General features: G+C 38.9%; 2 protein-coding genes across 2 annotated transcripts in view; one reads left to right on the top strand and one right to left on the bottom strand.

The window, feature by feature from the left end:
- LOC116288957 (cubilin) overlaps nucleotides 1-22,815 on the bottom strand; it is a 31,073-nt gene that overhangs the window by 6,089 nt on the left and 2,169 nt on the right. Inside the window, exons 2-12 of the mRNA XM_089039374.1 lie at nucleotides 15,698-15,739; nucleotides 13,589-13,984; nucleotides 11,871-12,248; nucleotides 10,578-10,952; nucleotides 9,087-9,509; nucleotides 8,203-8,970; nucleotides 6,536-6,919; nucleotides 5,794-6,156; nucleotides 5,056-5,247; nucleotides 998-1,036; nucleotides 53-457 (exon numbers count right to left, since the gene is read on the bottom strand). Coding sequence (XP_088895500.1) covers nucleotides 53-457; nucleotides 998-1,036; nucleotides 5,056-5,247; nucleotides 5,794-6,156; nucleotides 6,536-6,919; nucleotides 8,203-8,970; nucleotides 9,087-9,509; nucleotides 10,578-10,952; nucleotides 11,871-12,248; nucleotides 13,589-13,984; nucleotides 15,698-15,739 — 3,765 coding nt within the window. The remainder of the gene's footprint in view (nucleotides 1-52; nucleotides 458-997; nucleotides 1,037-5,055; nucleotides 5,248-5,793; nucleotides 6,157-6,535; nucleotides 6,920-8,202; nucleotides 8,971-9,086; nucleotides 9,510-10,577; nucleotides 10,953-11,870; nucleotides 12,249-13,588; nucleotides 13,985-15,697; nucleotides 15,740-22,815) is intronic.
- On the top strand, nucleotides 16,486-22,655 carry LOC148906040 (uncharacterized). Its single transcript, XM_089038859.1, has 2 exons — nucleotides 16,486-19,870; nucleotides 19,915-22,655. The coding sequence occupies exons 1-2, from the start codon at nucleotides 16,486-16,488 to the stop codon at nucleotides 22,653-22,655; spliced, it is 6,126 nt and encodes a 2,041-aa protein (XP_088894985.1).

Raw genomic sequence — 22,815 nt, 5'->3', positions numbered from 1 at the left:
GTTTATTACAGCTAGATATAGTTGCCATAGTAACCAATGAAAGATCACTAACCTTGAGTTGGTCTTTTCACAGCCCATGCCATGCCTCCAAATGAGGTATCATTTGGATTATTTCCAGTTTTTAGGACAATCCTAGCATTCTCACTGCTGGAGAACAAAGCTACTGACCTTTTGACTTTTTTAGGTTTTGTCTTACAGAATTCCCAAAGTAATGCATCAGATGAAGTGGCACCATCGTAAATCCGGGCATATTCAACATCACAGTCTTCACTCCATCGAGCCACAGTTATATGAATTTTAATGTCGTAACCTGGAGGTGCAGTAATCTTCCAGGCACACATCATTCTTGCCTGTGGATTTTGGTTAATGGAGCTTGAAAAGTGTGTTACATTGGTTTCGCTAATGCGCACTTGGTTCTCTGCACTCTTGTCACTACTACAGATGTTAACGTCAGCACCTAAAAATTCAATTCAAAAACAAACAATTTCATCAAACCTTAATAAACTTCCTCTGCGTTGATCAAAGTCAGGGGATGACTATAAACTCACATATTGAATTGGAATTTAGCTAGTTAGGTTTTGTGGAGGGAGGAAAATCAGAAAACATAGCCAAAACCTTCAAATTAAGGGAGAGACGTATCAATCTTTAATCACATGTGATGCCAAGTCTGGGAATCAAAACTGAAAACAACTATTAAAACTGTACAATGCATAGTTACAGAAATTATCTATACCCACCCCATAGAAGAATTTGGAATTAAAGAAGGGTGGGGGTCAGAGAAAGAACAAAAATTACAGAGTTTGTATGGAAAAAAATTGGAATTTTTGGGGGTGGGGGGGGGGGGGGGGGTCTTTAAGGAAATTCCTCCTCAAGGGGGGTATAGATAATTTCTAAACTAAAGTAATTATATACTACCAATACTTATACTAGTATGATAATATAAATATTACAACAAAAGAATACTTGCATGTAAAAAAACTATTACATTGGGACTTACCATGTACACATTGGACTAGGGTGACTGCCAGAAGCAGAGCTGAAATCATTCAAAGTAAGATACTTATTTAACATTATTAAAAACAGACAACAGAACACAGGTAATGAAGGGAAGGGAGGGTCAGTTGAAATTGTACATTGATTTGCACATAAACTTAATGGGATGGATATATAGTCTGTTATAGCCAACTTGAAACATACCAAATTTCATAAATAACAAACACATTTATGCAATCAAAAACCTGATACATCTCTTTTTCTGACAATTATCTTCAATAAACAATGAAAATCAGCAAATAATCTTTTACATATATAAGGTCCTGTTAGGGGTTAACTCTGATGATGATCATGTATCTTTTTCTTTAAATTACAATTTTTTGTGTTCCATGTTATTTCATATTACTGCAGCTCGGGTTGATTGACACCGTACATCAATAACGTTGATGACTAACAACAAATTTACTATACTGAAAGCGTGTCAGTGACGGCAATCCTGGACATTAAATGCTTCTTGAATTTATAGACAAATTTTTCAAACATATTTCATGTATTTGGATTTTTTCTTTTGATCTGGTCTGCAATCTGCAGTCTGCGTATGTAGCACACCGCTCACTACAATCATGTTATTATGCATTGCTCTGCTTTTAGGCATTAATTAATAGATGATCGCTGAGGCACTGAATGAAAACAATATGGAATTGTTTCGAGGTCAAAAATAGCATACATTAAGCTATATAATAAATATTTATGTACACGTTCTGATGCATGATACATCGTTTAAATATGACTTAAAAATGAAGGCACTCAAGCGAATTCACTTCGTGGTCTAATGGTTAGGTTAGGGTTAGGGTTTCGATTCTTGGTGTCTTCATTTGATTTTTTTTTTTTCTAAGAACCAAAATCCTCGAAAAACTTCGAAATTCCACTGCCGTAAGAATAGCCACTATATAAATATGCACTAATGTATTTCAATGAAATTCATATGGAAATATAATTAATCCATTTTAAGAACCTTGTTAGCCTAAATTTTATTTAAGTACCATTTATATAAGAACCTGTTTTATAGGCTAACTTGAAAATTTCTGGTTCTTATACGCGGGTTTTTACTGTATTGCACTTAAGACCGGTTCCTAATATACCTAATGCAATTAGATTCGAATCCGAATCGTTGTTGGAGCGATTGCTGATTCAGACGGCGAACTAAATTAGGCCTGTTGTGCCGAACGTATTAATTGATGGATTGAATACGGCAGAAGAGTATGAATCAGTTTGGTTCCAGAAGTTTTTATATCGTATTTTTATATGTTCCACAGGGTTTACCCCATATTTATGGACCACTAGAACAAATACGTAATTTTAAATCCATCAATTCGATCTAACTGCTACTATATGTCGGCCAATAAGCTTGGGTATACCTGTGTTCTTGTTAGATTTATTGCTTCTAAAGACAGTTTTTTAGATGCATACTTTTACTACAAATATTTTAAATCAAGTAACAATAAATTAAACAGGAATATAATATCCCGATTAGGCTCAATCATGGAAGGTTTATTTTATAGTTGATGTGCACAAAAGATAAACATGAACATAAACATGGGCTTCGAACAGACGAGATACTGGTCGTATTTGTACATAATATTTATACTTACCTTTAAGAGTAGCAGCAAAATTCATCATTATTCACCTTTGTGTAGGCGAAAAGCAGTTGTTTGGAATATTTAGACTCGAATATCGCGCCTTCCAAACAGTGCCACGGATGTTAGCCTAACAAGGCGTTCCTTACGCTTTTTAAAACTGGTGTACTGTCCAGGGCTGGGGCAGGGGGAACGTTTTGAACCAGCACCGATTATCCTTTAACTTTGTACTTTTTTCTAGCGCAAAAGCCGAGGAAGAATTAAGAGAGAATATAGGTTCTTCTTCAAGCAATAGCAAGTTAATTATTTTACTAATTTCCAAGCCGGTATAAACCTGTGATTACGACACACGTGGTTTGAGGGCCAATTTACATATGCTTTGAACTCAACCCTTTGCGATAATGGTTAATAAGTAACGAATAAAATAACTAAATAAAGATAAGTCTTTGAATGCAAAAACTTTATCTTTCCTCTATATCTTCTTTTCTTTGCTTTTTTAAGTAATTTTCTTTAGCCATAAAAATAACAAACAAAAAATAAAACGTTTCTATATTAACTACATTAATGTTTAAAAAGACGATAATTGTTTCATTTTTAATTGATGGAAAATTCGGGTGTTGTTTGGTAGAATGAAAGAAAAAAGTAGTTTCAATAACAGGTATGTCATTGTACACTTCAGAATATTCGTTGTCATATCACATGTGTGTGTTTAGGGGGAGGGCGGGGGGGTGACCACACCTGAAGTAGATAAATACCTGTCATTGCCAATTGAATCAAAATTCTTCTGGAATTTAAATCTTGTGGGCAGAATGCCTTGTTAGCGTTTTTTTGGGGTAAATTTGGAAAACAAATTTAATTAATACAGGAGAAATACAAGAAAAAGGTCACCATTTCAAATGTCTTTCCATGTCTGATGTAAAAGGACCTCTTAAAGCTCCCGAGGGGCTCTTGAGAACAAGAAAGAACCCTACTACCCCTTGCTCTCCTCGACACCAAGAGGCCAGGCTATTAATTTTTTTATTGGGGAGCAAAGGAGGTCATTAAGAAATCAGGCTCTTGAGGGGGGACCACACAAAAAAATCTGACTCTCACACATCACTTTTACAATAAAAAGAATGGACACAAGGGAGGGGCTGTTTTTTATAATGGAGAGGAGGGGACAGAGTTCTTGTATTAGTCATTGCCTCCAGTAAAGTATAAATGAATAACTGATAAAAAATGAATGATCCTTATCCTCCAGTCTTTCCATCCATCCATCCTTTCTTCCTTCCATCTATCCATCCATCCATCCATCCATTTGCCCATCCATCTATCCATCCATCCATCCATCCATCCCCTTCATTTATTCCTTCACATATATATTAGTACAAGTGAAATGGGGTACAATTGGACAACCTTTTCTGTAATATTTAATCTTCACATGAAAATTTTACATCTTGATTCAATAATTCATTCATCTAGAAATTCATTATATATTATTTGTTTTCAAGACAAATTGATAAATATATTAAAAAAATTACTTTTTTAAATGCAAAATGATGTATCTCATTGTTAATATCAATCAATAAAATTTCAAAAACTTTACATTGAGAAGTTTATGCAGATATAATCATTTAAGAATCATTTTAAAAACCATTTAATACCCAGTTTAATGCAAGGTCTCCTCTCTATTTTCCTTCCCCTTTTCCTTCCCCCTTTCTTCTCTGCTTTATTTTTAAATGATCTCCTCATATTCCATGCCCTTTCCCCACCCACCCCTCCCCACCCACTAAGATCATGGCCTTGTCATGTTCAATCATATATAAAAAGGAACAAAGTGTTCAGATTATTTCAGTAAAAATTATAAAACACAAGGTTGCAGATCCAGGGGGGTCAGGTTGTCCAGCCCTCACCCCCCCCCCCCTCCCCAACCCCACACCATACATGGGTTCAATTGATTGTTTTATCCTAGAATTTAGTTTTTTCACAGGTTTGAAGTAATGGGCCTTATTCACGCAGCAGCCATGTTGGATTGAACAATAGATTCCACCATGCGCTTGAGAATTAATATTGCTGGGCAATCAAAGGTTTTTATTCTCATGAGAATAAACATGGCCGCCGTGTGATAAAGGTCCATTTCTCAAAAATTCCTGGATCCATCCTTGAACTGACTATTATAATTTTGAGGTAAGCAATTGGTATCAAACTGTGTTGCAATAGAATACTGTAAAAAAAATCACTCAGAATTATTACTTGCACAAATATCAGATTTTCAAGACACAGAGCTTGCATACAGAGAATAAAATTATATGTAAAGCACTTCTGCACATATTTACATTCTTTTAAAATAGTTCCAGAAGTTTTCAGATTTTCAAAAGCAAGATGCAGGTTCTCTGTTGTTTTAAAAATGTGTCAATGCAGCTTGAGTTTCTTTCATCATACTGTTATTTTTCTGTAGGCATGGTTGTGAGCTGGAAGTTTGATCCTGCCACAGAGGTACCATCAGCTGGGAGAGGCTGGGGACCTGAGCTGCACATGCCAAGGCACCTCCCTTTGATGCACCAGCCAATCAGAGAAAACAGAAGACCAACTCCAATAAGTGTGAAGACGACAATCATAATAATTGTACGAACTGAAACTGTGGATAGAATGGGGGCAATTAATATCTACTGATTAGATGGGCTGCATGGCTGGCTGGCTGTATGAGTGGATGGATAGGTGGGTGTTTGGGTGGGTGGATGGATGGGTGGATGGATTGATGGATGGGAGGTTAAGTGGGTGGGTAGGTGGATGGATGGATGGGTGGGTGGTTAAGTGGGTGGGTGGGTGGGTGGATGGATGGATGGATGGATGGATGGATGGATGGATGGATGGGTGGGTGGATGGATGGATGGATGGATGAATGGATGGATGGATGGAGGAATGGATGAATGACTGAATGAATGAATGAGTGAGTGAAAGAAAGAATTAATGAATAAATGGAATATGAATGAATAAATGGGATAAGAATGAAAGTAGATGGTAGTACGAATGAGCAGGTAAGAAGAATCAAAGAAAAGAGCCATGACCAGGTGAATCACTTTGAATGAAAATTAAAACCATCTCTGCATACTCTATCATGTATGTATGTATTGCAGTACTTGAAGTTCTTCATTCAAAATCCGTTTCACTAACAAATACTTACGAACAGATTCAAACGATCCTTTGAATCCCTTGTAACGACCCTTTCCATCAGTGGCGAATTTTATGTACAAGGTGGATCCACTGGAATACACTGGATCCGGTGTCTTGCTTCCGCAATACTTGCCAATCAAGTCACCGAAGTAACCATCGTAGAAAGCCACATGATCTCCATTACATCCGCTGCTGTCTTCAAGACTAAACGAATCGAAAGTGAACTTGACTCTCTTGCTGGAGTCCACAGTGATATACCATTTACAAGACACATTGTTTTCATACTTCAGTGGGTAGTCATAGGTAGCTATCTGGCCTGAAGCAGACTTGATTTTCTGTTGACCAGAGCTGCGACATGATATAGACAATGGCACTGGATAAAATAAGATGCAAAATGTTTGAGAAATGACTCCTGAATACCAAGAGGCAACATCTGTAGTAGCCTTCAACCCAGACATTCTTAGTGTCAAAGTACAGTCACTAAGGACATCTTGGAAGGAGGCTTTATCTGTTGAGGGCAGGTATGGATTGGGGCGGAAGGGTCCTCCATTCCATTCTTCTTAGACCCCCTCAACCAACCCATGAAGATAGAAAGCTGTTTTCTAAGAGGCAGCTGCATGTCATTTCTTACTAATATTTCTTGTGGGGTACCTGTGGTTTCTTGACAATATTTCATGTGGGGTAGCTTTGTCTTTTCTCTGATATTGGCGGGATACCTCTGCGACTATGTATTGCATATCCTTTATACTTACGTGCACTGACTTCAGCATATGTGGCTGTGAATCCACGACTTGTGGATAGTTGGTCATTGGACTTGTAATGAACCCATAAGCTGTTTCCTGGGGAGAAGATAGATGGAACTTCTTTATGTCCACAGTAGCGCCCTATGAGCTTGCTTGACGGGTCCTGTGGAGAGCCAGTCCTTACTTCTAGGTAATCATTTTTACAGAAATAATCAAGATTGAAGTCTCTGATGGTAAGCTTGAAGTGGCTTCCTTTTGCTGCAGTAATATGCCATATACACGACATGCTTTTGGGTACAGTATTGGGGTATCGGGGAGAGAAAAAGGTTCCACTCGTGCCATTGAGGAGTATTAAATTGTCACGTCCTTGGACATTGCAGCTTCCAATGGAATCTGTTGATTGGTAGGATGGTTGATTAGTAAAGGATGGACAATGGCAGCATGGCTAGGAGTGGTTTGATGGTTCTTTTCCCTAAGTAAATGGGACATCCCTAGAAGAGGTTTAAAATCTGGAGCAGTAACCATTCAAATAATCCATACATATGCTAATGAAGAAATAAAAAACAGAACGCGTGCTGTGTGCAGTTATGAAGCACGCAGGGGTTGGCAGAACATGAAAGAAGTGCTAGGAGAAGCTTGATAGCTCCACACAGCACAGCAAACAAGTTGTTTCAGCTTTTATAAAATAGAAATTACAAGAATGACGAAACTGGAAGTGCACACGCGTGCTGTGTGCTCTCATAAAGCACGTGCTCCCAACCAATCAGAAGACGACATTTAGAACAGTTATTTTACAAAGTTGTATAATCTGATTATAATATTTCACCCAGTTTTTGAAGACTAAAAGACTATGAAAATTGGGGACTGACGTATTCTTATTGTTCAATACGGAGATGTACGTAGGTTTTATTGATGTTTGAATTTTTATTTCTCCTATGTAAATATATTTATTGACAAAAATCCGGCCAAGCTTTTGAGTCAATGATTCAACTTCAGGACAATGATAAAAACTACCTTTACAAGCTTGCAAAACAATAAACGCGTAAATGTGGAAGCGCGATGGGTCATTGATCTCCCGAAAGCGTGGGATTTTTATAATAAAAATCTTTACGTAGAAGAAGCAAAACAATACAAAGTATCCTTAATGATTTTGACTGTTTTAGGGCAGTTAGTGAGATCTGGAGAGAAGAGGAAAGGAGGGGAGGGGAGGGGAGGAAATGAGAGAGCAGGGCGCGAAATCAACTTTTAAACCCACCAAAACCTTGCTAGTAAGTTTTGTTCTCATTAGCAAAATTTTCAAAGTCACTAGCGATCGGACGCGGTGAATAAAAAACGTTACTTGATGCCGGTTCTAAACTTTTCAGTCCTTCAATTTCTGGACTGTGGTCATACTCGCAAAACTTAGCTGGTTAAATTTTTTGTCACTTGTAAATACAAAATTTCACCTGCATTTTGCGAGTTTGCGAGCGTTAATTGCGTGCCCTGGAGGGGTGGTTCCTAGTTGGTAGTGTAAATCATGCAATGAAATTCAATATGGCGGCTCTTCCAGCAACACGCCTTGGTAAATCTTGAAAGTTTGACGGAAAACACCTGACGTCGAGAACTGCAGTTTAGGGTTTGCGGTACCTAGCAAGAACGTCGTGCCAAAGGTCTCTATTGCTCATTGTATTACTTACCATCTTGAATTCCCTCAAAAATCCCTTCAAAACCAGGAAACCGTCCCATCCAATCTGATCGAAAATCTACCGCCAAGGAGTCACCGGTCGACGTCAGTACAATGGGAGTCTTTGGTTTCCCACAGAACTGACCTAGTTTTGGAGTAAAATAATAATTCGATCCAAAAACTCTCACATAATCCGCTTCACAGTTCGCCGATTCCTGCAGCTCTAGCTTCGTAATGTTGAGCCGAGCTCGTTTGCCAAATGTTGCACGGTACGCCCACCTGCAGAACGCATTATTAGGGTAGGACAAAGGATAGTTAAAACTAGCGATTCGGAATGTCGAATCCTTCAAATAAGTCGCTGAGTTGGAAGAACAGGAGTACGAAAAGGGAGCTGTTTTGACGGCCATGTAGGACAGCAAGAAACCACTACCACGCTCATCTGAAGAACTTGTTTTCAATTCAATCATTACGTTGTTTCCTGTAGAGTACGTCGTATCTGGTGTGTTCCTATTACAAAGGGTAAACATCGTAGAGCTGTTCATGTTGCCACCATCGATGAATCGTGCATATTCATCGCTGCTACATCCTAATTTCAGATTGTTATATTTCACTTGTACCTTGATCACGTAACCCGGATCTACAGTGATTGTCCAGACACATGTCATGTTCTTGGGATGTTTTGATCCGTAAGCGTTGGAAAACCCTGGTGATCGTATGGAAGAAGCTTGTGCAGTGAGGTGAATGAATCCAGTTCGCTGCTCGCCGCATGTAGCTGTGGAAACTGGGCAAAAAGGATACGCAAAATGAACAAAGATGAAATTTGAACGGGTTTTCTTTCACTTAACGCCAACGCACACCATATCATATCGCATAGCATCACATCACTCCTCCACTTACCAACTTTAACGGGTAGCATAGTAAAGTTTGCTTGGAAGCCATACCCTTGGATCGTAGTACTTCCAGTAGCAAAACGAGCTGCGAGAGCTTTTCCACTAGATACCGAGGTGAAAGACTGCTTCATACTGACCATGCTAGTGCTGTAGCACCTTACATAATCAAGCAAAGGACTGTTTTCCGGGTATCCATCTTCAACCTTTAGTTCAGTCGATGAAGACACCAGGCAACTGCTAGCCTTTAAATCGATCGTATCAAAGTATAGTTTGACGACATGATTGGGCGGAGCACGGAATTTCCATGTGCAGTACAAATTGTTAGGGAATTTTTGTGGAAAATGTGGAGACTGTATCACTCCTGTACTGGGACCTCGTATGACAATGTTCTTGTTCTGGTCTGCTGTGTTGGCAGTAGAACAAGTCGTTCCTAGAGAAAAAGATTTAGGACATGTAAATAGTATTTAGCAATTATTCACCGAAGGCGAACTGAATATCGGGGAATATTTACCGAGACACGAGTCTTCGAGCGGCGAGGTAAATATTCTCCATATTCACTGACCCTGAGGCGAATAATTGTTTTAGCATATACCAACTTGTGTACAGAGTAACTTATTTTCATATACAACAATTCAATAAAAACAAACAAAATCTTTTAGTTTGCGTGACAAATTCACGCAAAACTTTTAGCAAAACTTTTAACAAAGCTTTTAGGCCATACTTGGTTGCCTTTTTAGTATTGATAGGAATGGCATTTAGTGTGACCACAGTAAATCCGTGAAACTTTAGCACAAATTCATAGCACAATTTAATAGCACCATTTTGTACTATTTAGTAATTAGTATTTCACGGATTTATTGTGGTCACTCTGCTTTCATTTTTTCAATTTCCTCATCGGAAATTGTAGCAAAACGATTGCCGGCAGATGCCATTTTGTTGCCGACTCAATATTCCGAGATTCAGAGGTGAATATAGTATAATATTCACCTCCAATTAACCAATGAGCGCGCGCGTTCTTAGGAAGTTCACAAGTTGGTATATGCTAATTGAGTATATACAAAATATTTTGAATTTAATCTCACTCCACTATAAAGTAGGTCATCTATAAAGCGACCAACCTCTTTTAGCGACCAACCTCTATAAAGCGACCAACCTCTATTTAGCGACCAATATCTAATAAGCAGCCAGTTGTCAAAGTCCCAAAGAGGGTTTCTGCACTAATCGCTATTAAGGAAGCATTCATTTTTTAGGAGGGAGAGGGGGGCAGAGGTATAAACGGGGGTATGAAATATTTACAAGTGAAAAAAGAGGGCTCACTGATTTTTTCTGTTAATAACCTTGCATTTTTGCAAAATTTTTCATTTATCGGGGGGCTATTTTAAAATTTCAAAACCAAGCCGGGTGAGCTAGCAATTTGGACACATGCTAACAGCTATTCCTCTGTCCCCCTCCCCCTTCTAAAAAATGAACGCTCCGTTTGATCCTTGTGTTGTGTTACCTGGTTTGAAAGCAGAATATTCAACAGTAAAGGAATATTCGGACCACGAAGATATTGCCACTGCACTGCTGGTAAAGGATATATAAACATCCTGGCCAGTAGAATAATAAACTTTCTTTCTCGATGACCTACAAGGAGTGTCCAACAAGTCTTCTGCTACATTACTGTCCGAGTCGTAGATCTTCAGGTAGTCGTTGACATCGCACCAAACCTTGGATACCACTTCTAGCTTGATCACGTGATCAGGAGGTGCTGTGATTCGCCAAGAACAGTTAGAGTTTCGTGGATAGTCAAGACTTGCACCATCTTTAGGACTTCTGATAACTTTAATGGGGGAGGTGGCGTTCACGGTAGTCAGCTCTCCGCCACGACAGGCTGCCATCGATAATACAAGAATACTATTAGTAATATTTAACAAGAGGATTATTTAATGTTCTTTACTATTCCTGTACTCGGGTCACAGCTAAGCAGAGTTTGTCAGTCCTCTTCTTTAAATCAAGGGTTCAGCTTTCTCAAAGTTTTGGTTTTCCTCTCTAAATTTGAAATTTAGCCGCGCCCTGCTTAGATCAGCCCTGAGGTCGTTTCAGGATTCAATCTGTGAGTTTGTCTGGCCCCGACTTAGATCAGCCCAGGCCCAGGGGGTTATTTCAGGGTTCAGTCCATGAGTTAGCCGTGCCCTGAGCAGGGGAGTGGTCGTCGCATACTAAACTGCAAACAAAAAAATCAATTTGAAATCTCAAAGACTTGAGAAACAAGAGAAAGACCTCGGAACAGTTATAATAATGATAATGATGATGATGATGATGATGATGATAATGATGAAGATGATGATAATGATACATGATGATGATGATGATGATAATGATGAAGATGATGATACATGATGATGATGATGAAGATAGTGATAATGATGATGATGATGATAATGATAATGGTGAAGATGATAATAATGATGATGATAATGATGATGATGATTATGATGATAATGATATTGATGATTATGATAATAATGATTATGATGATGATTATGATAATAATGATTATGATGATAATGATGAAGATGATTATGATAATGATAACAATAATCAAGGGAGAGATCTAAAAATCTCTACTCACATGTGATTCTGAGTCCAGGAGTCGATCTCGAGACCCCAGAGGTGAGAGGCAATAGTACTACCGACATTCCACCATGCCACCCACACAATGACTCAAGGTAATCCCCTTAGGAGAATCCCACTCACTTACAACTGACTCAGAATAAATAGAGGTAATTAAAGGACAATCTATACCAACCTGGTTTGTAAGAATTACAATAAAGGACAAAATATCGTCTATGTCTCCACCGATCTTGAAAGGTCACATTGCTACGGAATGATACAAAAATATCCTGCCCAGCTGACGTGAAAATTGTGTAGGGTTTCCCAGGTGAATAGCAAAGCCTTCCCAACAAGCGCTCGGTGGTAGCATTCATTGAGCTATAAATCTCTAATTGGTCGTTTCCATTACAGTTGACGCTGGAATCAGCTTGGATCCTCACCACATGATTCGGAGGGGCTGTGATCCGCCATGAGCAGGTAGCGTTGGGTGAATAGCCTAGATCGTAGCTGTAATATGGGCTGGTTATGTTTTCAGTTGAATTTGACGCTTGTAGGGTTGTTAAACCTGTGCATACTATGGATAGAAATGATTTGACAATATGAAGAAAGGCAAAAACAGTATGTAGCAGCAGACCAGTAGCAGCAACAATAATAATGACATTAGCGCTCTTTTACCATATGCATATGTTCAAAGGCGCTTCACAATGACGTTTTGAACGAGAGGTGGTTAGGCACTGAGGATGGTCACTGCCAGTGTTTCTCTACGTCCTCAGTGGTTCTTTTACGTCCCTCCGATGTTGGTTAGTAATGATGAGTGTGGAGAGATGGGACCGCCATTTAAAGTGGTCATCCGAGCCACTTTAAGGTCTAACCATTTGCAGATGTAATTACAAAGGCAGCACCTTCTTCTCAGTTATTTTTAAGACCCTGAGTCTTGGTCCGGCAGAGGCTTGAACCACGACCTCCCGCACAACAGACCGACGCTCTTACCAGCAATAGCAAGCACAAGCAAGTGAAAGTAACAACGATAGCAACAACAGCAGTAGCAACAAAAACAGCAATATATCACAAGCAAGAATAACAACAACAGTAGCAGAAACGAACCTTAACCAGAGCAACAGCCAAATAAAGCAAAAACACCAACAACACATGGCTAGCTTCAGCAAACACAAACAACAACAGCAATAACAGTTACGACAGCACAGTAACAATGTCAGCAACAACAGCAACTACGGCAACAACAGCAACAGCAACATGCAGTAACAACGTTAGCAACGAAAACAGTAACAGTTGAAATAACAATCATAATAACAAGGACAACAGCATCTCTAGATCTACTCCTACAGACTAGGCATGCAAGTGAAAGCTAGGACAATTGCTATTAAATGACTACTCCTACAGACTAGGTGTGCAAGTGAAAGCTAGGACAATTGCTGTTAAATGACTACTCCTACAGGCTAGGTGTGCAAGTGAAAGCTAGGACAATTGCTGTTAAATGACTACTCCTACAGGCTAGGTGTGCAAGTGAAAGCTAGGACAATTGCTGTTAAATGACTACTCCTACAGACTAGGTGTGCAAGTGAAAGCTGGGACAATTGCTATTAAATGACTACTCCTACAGGCTAGGCTGCAAGTGAAAGCTAGGACAATTGCTGTTAAATGACTACTCCTACAGACTAGGCATGCAAGTGAAAGCTAGGACAATTGCTATTAAATGACTACTCCTACAGGCTAGGTGTGCAAGTGAAAGCTAGGACAATTGCTATTAAATGACTACTCCTACAGACAATTGCTGTTAAATGAGAAATGCCTATATGACTGGGTTTGCATATGCTATAATTACCATTGATGCTAAATGCTTCTGTAGCAAAAGTGCACAACTACAAAGACAAACATGCATTAGAATTCACTCACCAGAAGGGTCGACAGCAATAATTCGGATCCCAACAAAAGTTTTATTTGTTTTGAGGCTGGTTCTGAGTTCAACATAGCCATTTGGTCCACTTGTAAAGTAGGTTGTCGAATGAGCAATCCCTTTGCACTCTCTGTGGATGGACTTATTTGCAGAAGAAGTGCCATCAAATATTTCTAAGTACTCACCAGGTATACAAGTATCATTTACACTTGACCAATGAACAAGCATAAACTGAAAAGCTATGATTTTGTCTGATGGTGCTGTTACAATCATCCCACAAGTCATGTTGGCCATTAATTTTCCCATGTCTATTTGTAGGAATAAAAGTTGATCTGGATAGATCTTGGCTGGAAAGGATTCTATGGTCGTGCTGTGTGCAGTGCAATTAGGAAAACCTGTGAAATCATTAAACAATTTGTTATGCTGGCTCCCTTAATTTTAATTGAGACAGAATATATTTAGATCCAGGTCATTAATCTACCACCAAATTAAAGGACAGAGAGAGATCAATAGAGATCGAGACTATAAAACCTCTACCTGACTGCAATACACCCAAGGATAGCATGTGACTATGAGCCTGAGAAACATACAGTACTGCAAATCTAGATCTACTATATCTATAGTAACATTTTGATCTAGCTTTACTTTAGTTAACAGATTATTATACCAAGAGGTGGGGAATGAAAAAGTTATAAATAAAATATCCAATTTAAAACCATGCCACTTGAACATCATTTATATAGGGTGGCTAGTGCTAGTGGGGTTGACTATTTTGTCCAGGTTTCCATGGAAACTATTCCTAACATTAACATAATCCTATCTCAAGGTAGGGTGGATCCAGGGGGGTGAAATGGATGACAAGTCCCCCATTAATAAGTATAAATAATATAGCATAAAAAGAACCAATGTGATGCCTTTTTGGGTAAAAGTCACTCCCTTGAAATCCTTCTGGATGCATCACTGCCTAAAGTCATGATAAAGTTTAATACACCTTTTGCTGTTCATTAACAGAAAATGTACATTCATTTGTGCCAATATAGTTGTAGAGCGTTCGTACATTCATATGCGCGGAATGTATTTTCTTGTGTGCGCAATTCAACTTCAATAACACCAAATGACAGACAATTGCATTTATGGACAATCATTTACCCAAAAGTGAAAATTCATTAGTGCTATTAGCATAATCATTGACAATCTATAACGCGCTTGGACAATCATGAGGGTCAACGCTATATTCTATAGCGTGGTTAGACAAACATTTGCATGATTTGAATGAACAATAAGAGAAATAAAACAATCATTAGCGATTTTAAAAAAAACTATTTTAGCCTTCAATTTCTTCGCCATTTATACATCGTGGCAAATACGTTTGCATATATCTGAACCACTGATCACATTTAGCGATAGTGATGGTTGTCACATTTCTCTGGAACCCTTCCATTAGCAACTGCTTTCTGTAGAGACCTAGAGCAATCCCTTGTCATCTTGCCTCAGCCCAATAGTTCGTATGTTGTTGGATCTCTGGACGGCTGATGTCGGCTTTAATTGCTGCTTTAAGTGAGCTAATTGCTATTCTCCTATGCAGCCGCTATTATGGAGGCAGTTTCCTGAGTTTTTTATATGTATTAAAGTGATTAAAAAAAAAAACGCTAATGATTGTTTTATTTCTCTTATTGTTTATTCGAATCATGCAAATGTTTGTCGAACCACGCTATAGAATATAACGTTAACCCTCATGATTGTCCAAGCGCGTTATAGATTGTCAATGATTATGCTAATAGCACTAATGAATTTTCACTTTTGGGTAAATGATTGTCCATAAATGCAATTGTTTGTCATTTGGTGTTATTGAAGTTTAATTTCGCGCACAAGAAAATACATTCCGCGCATATGAATGTACGAACGCGCTATTGATTGTCCATTGATGCCTATGAATGTACACGCATATTCAATTGTCGTTACTGAAAGTTGATCTGTGCTAATGATGTTACATATCTAGATTGGGGTCTTAGAGTACCAGCAACCCCCTTCCCCACTGACAGTTTAAAAAATCTATTAAGCTTTAGCTGTTGTTCACAGCTTAGGACATACTCTTATTCTTTGCTTACCAGCTTGGGTGCATTTTGGCAGTAACAAGATAAATATCAACACTGTAACAGAAAGAGAGACACGTATCAGTTACATGTAACAAAATGGGTTTAGATATGGAAGCAAAAAAAAAAAAAAAAATTCAAAAAACTTTGATACATTAGATAAAATAAGAACTAGAATATGCTTTTTTTTGAACTGTAGCAATGGTATTTGATACTCTAGGTATGGGATTTGATGTACTGGGAATGTGATATGATACACTGGATACTGTGAATGGGATGTGATACACTTGGTACTGGGAATGAGATATGATACAATCGTATTGGGAATGGGATTTGATACACTTGGTACTGGGAATGGGATTTGATACACTTGGTACTGGGAATGAGATATGATACAATTGTATTGGGAATGGGATTTGATACACTTGGTGTACAAGTCCGTAAAAGTAATACGGTATTAAGGACAAAGCGGGGGCGGATTGTCCAGCGTCCCCAGAGGTTCCAATAAACTTAATTAATTCAAAGTATAAAAGGAAAAGTTCTTTCTTATGTAACTAGTCAGTTACTGTCAAGTAAGCAGTGAATACTAATAAATATAACTGACTCGAAGATTCCGAAGCCGCAAGTTTTGTCTTATATGGGCCCGAACATTTGGTAGCAGAGCAAGGTTACAGAATTAAAGCCAGTGTTATCAAGTATAACAAGATGTTTTATAAGTTTCAAGGACAGTTTCAAGTAATTTCAAGATGTATTAAGTTTTGTTCATAAGGTTCAGCGAGGCATAGATAAGTTTCGAAGAGGTCATGGCGGCCAATAAAGAGATTATTTCTTCAATGACAGCAGCAGATATTAAGAACGAACTGGAAGCTAATGGACTATCAACAATTGGAACAAAGACCGAACTTGTCCAAAGACTATATTCTTTTCGAAAAGGTAAGCATACACCTTTGATAGCGCCATCATTTAGCTTTGAATATACTCCATCAAAATTACACGAAGAAGTGAAAGGGTTAATCGAGAAAGTAAGTGAGAGAGAAAAGGAAATCGATGAAAAGATCTCGTCACAATTTGAAAAATTAAGTAAACAACTAATGCTTTTTGTTGGCTCACATGTTCAAAACGAGCATATTTCATCAGATGTTGGAGAGAGCGAGAAGGTGCACGAGGAAAAGGCTGTTGTTACAGACATCGTCAAATTAAACCGAAAGTTAAAGATGTTTGGAAGAAGTATCGAGATGATTTTTGCAGAAATAGAACATTTACAAAAGAATGCGAATGCTCGCCTCGAAATGGAAAGTGCGTTACGTCGCCTAAATAATTTAGAAGAAAGTTACAGTAACATAGTTCAAGAAATCATCGCGTCAATAAAAGATGAAATTGCCGTTGACGAAGAAATTCAGAAGTGGGCCAGTTTTCAACAAGAAATTATAAGAATTTCAAGAAAAGCAGAGAATTACATTTCCTTACGAAATACAGAAGAAAGTCAGTTTTCTCACATATCTCAAGTGGTGGAGCACATGGCACACAAGACATGTTCCGGAGTTGGTCATCTACGATTACCCAAGTTCACTCTTCCAGAGTTCAATGGAGATATTTTGGAATGGGTTCCGTGGTGGGATCAATTCAAGACTTGCATCCACGAAAACGAAACTCTTGGAGACAGAGAGAAATTTAATTATCTACGAATGTACGTCACAGGTACTGCAAAGAGAGCCATAGAATACATCGAAGTTTCTAGTGAAAATTATTCAAGAGCAATTGGAGCGCTACAAAGAAGGTATGGAAGAAAACGTATTGTTGTTGAACACCTAGTAGAATCAATGTTAAGTATAGAGAAGAAGGAGAAAGTCAATGCGAAGTCATTACGCTACTTGTATGACGTCATGGTAAACCGTTATCATACATTAGAATCTTACGAGCCTAATCTGAAGTACTGTCATCGCATCCTGGTTCCTATACTCCAGTCGAAACTACCACAAGAAGTGCGAAGAAAATGGGAATATGAGTTGTCCAAAATTGAAAATGAAGAGGAAGATAAGAAAATAACTGTTGAATACTTTTTTGATTTTCTAAGATCTCATGTTATGTCAGAGGAAGCATCAGAGAAGTCCCGTTCAGTATTTCCAGTCAGAGAGACCGAAGAAAGAAATACACCACGAACAAGGTATTCAGGAAGAATTTCTACAGATAAGTATATTTTCCCATCATCAGCTACATCACTGACAGGTAACTCAAAGCAAGAAGACTTCAAACAAAGAAACCAGTCTATTGTATGTGTTTTCTGTGGAAAGTCCCATGATTCATCAAACTGCTACATGGTGCAAAAGAAATCGGTAGAAGAAAGACTGCAGATTATCAAAGAGAAGAAGCTGTGCTTTAACTGCCTACGCCCAACTGGATCAAGCCACACAAGTGCCACTTGTAAACGTCCTGGTTGTTTGATTGAAGGTTGCAGCAAGAAGCATCACGTACTTCTACATCGTGCCCAAAAGGAAAATGACGAACAGAAAGCATCGACGACAATGAGTGAAAGTCAAGGTTCATTATCCAATCAAGTAAAAGGCCATTCAGGGCTACTTACTGGCGTCTTTGGAGCTGATGTCAACAATCAGATCAGGTTACTGCCTACAGCGTTAGCAAGACTCCATTGCAATGGTAAAGAGCTAATGGTTCGTGTGCTAGTGGATAGTGGAAGTGATCATTCTTACATTCGTAGAGAAGTTGCACAAGCACTAAATTTGCCGTCCAATGGTCCATCAAAGTCGATGACAATATCCATGCACGGAGGACAAACAAGGAAGACGAAAGTTGAGAATGTTAATTTTCAGGTATCACCTATCCATGACTTTAATAAGAAAGTCGAGTTGTCAGCATGGTCAGTAGAAACAGTTTGTTCACCGCTAGAACCAGTTCAAGTAGACATGTCAAGGTATAACCATCTTGGAGATCTTGATTTTGCTGACGAGTATCCAAGAGGAACGGTAGCAATTGATTTGCTGATAGGTGCTGATCAATGGGATCAAGTCATGTTGAATGGAATCCGAAAGGGTCCTCTACATACACCATTTGCCATGAATTCCATATTTGGATGGCTGCTGCTAGGATGTTCCGGAAAGTCTACGATGCAAGACATACAGAATGACAAGTTAGCTACCAACCTAAATACTGTTGTTTGTATTAGAGAAGATGCAGAGAATGATGAAGATTCCTTCAGCCTAAAGAAGTTTTGGGAATTGGAGTCTATTGGAATTATCGACCAGAAGAAGAAACTATCTAGTGAAGAAGATGAAGCACTACAGCAATTCCAATCAACCATTAACTTTAAAGAAAACAGGTATGAAGTTGGTCTACCGTGGAGATCGAATGCTCCAAAGTTGTTGCCGAACTACCAACAAGCTTCAAAACGGTTAACAAGAGTTGAAGAAATGCTACGCCAAAATGAGAGAAAGGAAACTATGTACAAAGAAGCTATGAATCAGTACACCAAAGATGGTCATGCCAGAGAAATAACAGAGGAGGATCAACAAGCAAGCAAGATATACTATCTACCTCATCACCCTGTCTTTCGTGAAGATAAGACGACTACAAAATGTCGAGTGGTATTTGATGCATCTGCTAAAAATCGTCAAGGAATCTCACTTAATGACTGTCTTCTACCAGGACCAGCTTTACAGCCCAATCTGGTGTCAATCCTGCTTCGTTTCCGGTTGCACAGAATAGCGATGATGGCAGACATAAGAAAGATGTTTCTGCAAGTAAAACTAGCATTAGAGGACCAGAATGTTCATCGTTTCCTGTGGAGAGAAAGCCAAGATGAAAGTCCAAAGACCTACTGCATGACGAGAGTAACGTTTGGTGTAGTAAGCAGTCCATTTGAAGCCATAGCAACTGTACAGCACCATGCCAAAGCTAACGAAGATAAGTTTCCAACAGCTGCAAAAGAAGTGGTAAAGAATATGTACGTGGATGATTACTTAAGTGGAGAAGAAGATGAAGATAAAGCATATTTCTTGCACAAAGACCTGTATGATATGATGAAAGTTGGTGGCTTTGAATTAGTAAAGTGGTATACTAATTCCGAAGAACTGAAGGATCGCATTTCACCAGAGCTTAGAGGTCCAACTACACTGGTAGAGCTGAAGAATGAAGCAGAACCCCTAAAAGCCCTTGGCATATCTTGGCATACAAGCAAAGATATTTTCCTGTTTAATCAAGGAGAAAATCTCATTCAGGTGAAAGACCAAATAACAAAGCGAAGTATCATCAGCTAGCATCGAAGCTGTTTGATCCATTAGGATTTCTCAGTCCTTACACAATAAGAGCAAAGATCCTTTTCCAAGAATTGTGGTTAAAAGGCATCCAATGGGATGAGCCATTAGATGAAGCGATAAGTGAAGAATGGCAAAAGTGGAAGGATGAACTTGTTGCCTTGAAAGATATCCAGATAACTCGATGTTTTTATGCAGAACAAAGTCAGATATTGAAGACAGAGCTACATGGTTTCAGCGACGCAAGTCAAAAGGCCTATGGAGCTGTAGTGTATCTCAGAAGCAGAGATGACAAAGACAACATCAGAACACATCTGGTCATGGCAAAAAGTAAAGTTGCACCAACCAAACGTATATCGCTCCCAAGACTGGAGCTATTAGCTGCATATATTCTGTCTAAGCTGATCAGGTTTATCATGGAGTCATTAAATATGGAAGTTCGAGATGTGGTGTGTTGGTCTGACAGTAAAGTTGTTCTTGCGTGGATTTGTCAACCTAGCCACAAGTGGAAAGTTTTTGTAGCTAACCGAGTGCAAGAAATTCAAGAAAAGGTCCCTCCAGAGAAATGGCGTTTCTGTCCTGGTCACTTCAATCCCGCAGACTTACTCACCCGAGGAGAACATCTTACTAGTCTCATTGATAACGAAGTCTGGTGGAATGGCCCAAAATGGCTAAAGGAGTCTCAGGAAAATTGGTCAGAACGAGGAGTACAACTTCCATGTGCAGGTGCATTAGAAACAACCCAACAAGACATGTATCTTTCGGAAGCAAAAGGAAAGAACGCTGTTGCATTAACAAGTAAAAAGTTCTATGAGCTGCAAGATAGATATGAATCCTGGCAACGGTTAGTTCGAATCACTGCATGGTTACTCAAGTGGTCACGTTTACGTAAGCAACCCAAGAAAGCGCACTTGACTGCACATGAAATCAAAGAAGCAGAAAATTCATTGCTAAGACAAGTGCAGAGAAACACCTTTGCTGATGAAATAAAAGAGCTAAAGCAAGGCAAACAAGCTTCCAAAAGTAGCAGCATTGTTAAACTAGATCCTCAACTTGACAAAGAGAAGGATCTTCTTGTGGTTGGTGGACGTCTACAATTCGCGCAAATCCCAGAAGAAATGAAACATCAAATCATAATTCCTCATAAGAACAAAGTGATCGAAAAGCTAATATTACATGTACATGCAAAGGCTCAGCATGCAGGACCAGAAACGACATTGGCAATTCTACGCCAGAGATATTGGCCTACACAAGGAAGAAGAGAAGTAAAACGAGTTTTGCACAATTGCTTGATTTGCAAACATTGGACAACAAAGCCAGTCCAACAGAAGATGTCCCCACTTCCTTTGGAAAGAGTTCAAATAGTTCCACCATTTACAAATATTGGTCTTGATTTTACTGGTCCTTTGTATCTGAAAACGGAAGGAAAAGCAAAGTTAATCAAGGCTTACATTTGCATATTTGTTTGCGAAGATTCGAGAGCGGTTCATCTGGAACTCACAAACAACATGACGACAGAGGAATTTCTGCAGGCTTTTCGGCGCATGGCCAATCGTCGTGGAGTGCCTAAAGTCATACATTCAGACAACCAAACAACCTTTCACAAAGCAGCGAAAGTATTCAAAATATCAAAACAGAAGTCCAAGCTTTCTAAAATTGATGCTAAAGAGGTGGAAAAGAAACTAGCCAGTGAAAAGGTAACTTGGAAGTTCATCACGGAAAGAGCAAGTCATAGAGGAGGTCATTGGGAAAGAGTCTGTCGTCAGATTAAAGAACCACTTAGACGAGTTTTAGGAAAGGCGCTGCTAACATACACAGAAATGTACACTGTGCTTACAGACATAGAAGCTATTATCAATTCCAGACCGTTGACTTACATTGGAGATGATATAAGAGATGGCAGAATAATAACGCCTGCACTGCTCGCTGTTGGTAGAGATCTTAATCAAATTCCAGATGAGCCTAATCAAGAGATCAAATTGGCAGATCGTTATTCTTATCAGCAGCAGCTTAAGAATCATTTTTGGAATCGCTGGATTCGTGAATACCTACCCCGCCTTACTGTTCGCCAAAAATGGACACGAGAAATGGTTCCATTAAAAGAGAATGATGTCGTATTGATCACAGATGATAATATACCCAGAGGGCAATGGAAACTAGGAAAAATAGATCAAACTTTTCCTGGAGCTGATGGTCTAATTAGAACTGTAAGAATAAAGACAAAGCAGGGTTACGTAAATAGACCTGTGCAACGTTTACATTTACTTGAGGAGCACAAGAGTTCAAGTTCCCAAGTTCCACAGAGTTCGAGTTCCCAAGTTCCACAGAGTTCGAGTTCCCAAGTTCCACAGAGTTCAAGTTCCCAAGTTCCACAGAGTTCAAGTTCCCAAGTTCCACAGAGTTCAAGTTCCCAAGTTCCACAGAGTTCAAGTTCCCAAGTTCCACAGAGTTCAAGTTCCCAAGTTCCACAGAGTTCAAGTTCCCAAGTTCCAAACTGTGCAAGTTCAAAAGACATAATGTCTAAGAACATACGAGATAAAAACTCTCAAATAGTTAATGTCACTGAGAATAGACCTTCTAAGTTTGATAAGATAGGAAATGGCTCCTCGCCATTTAAGGGGGAGGATGTACAAGTCCGTAAAAGTAATACGGTATTAAGGACAAAGCGGGGGCGGATTGTCCAGCGTCCCCAGAGGTTCCAATAAACTTAATTAATTCAAAGTATAAAAGGAAAAGTTCTTTCTTATGTAACTAGTCAGTTACTGTCAAGTAAGCAGTGAATACTAATAAATATAACTGACTCGAAGATTCCGAAGTCGCAAGTTTTGTCTTATATGGGCCCGAACACTTGGTACTGGGAATGGG

This window comes from Actinia tenebrosa, unplaced genomic scaffold (genome assembly GCF_029948245.1).
Source record: "Actinia tenebrosa isolate PJP-AT-01 unplaced genomic scaffold, QUT_ActTen_1.0 PGA_scaffold6__47_contigs__length_16458017, whole genome shotgun sequence".
Taxonomy (NCBI): domain Eukaryota; kingdom Metazoa; phylum Cnidaria; class Anthozoa; order Actiniaria; family Actiniidae; genus Actinia; species Actinia tenebrosa.
Note: the sequence above shows the minus strand (reverse complement) of the source record. Positions and strands in the feature narration are given on the sequence as shown.

Bases quoted from the DNA above. Each gene is read 5' to 3' on its own strand.
- LOC148906040 (XM_089038859.1), top strand. From the start codon at position 16,486: ATGGCGGCCAATAAAGAGATTATTTCTTCAATGACAGCAGCAGATATT. The intron at 19,871-19,914 runs GCAAAGATATTT...AATCTCATTCAG, and splicing joins TGGCATATCTTGGCATACAA to GTGAAAGACCAAATAACAAA.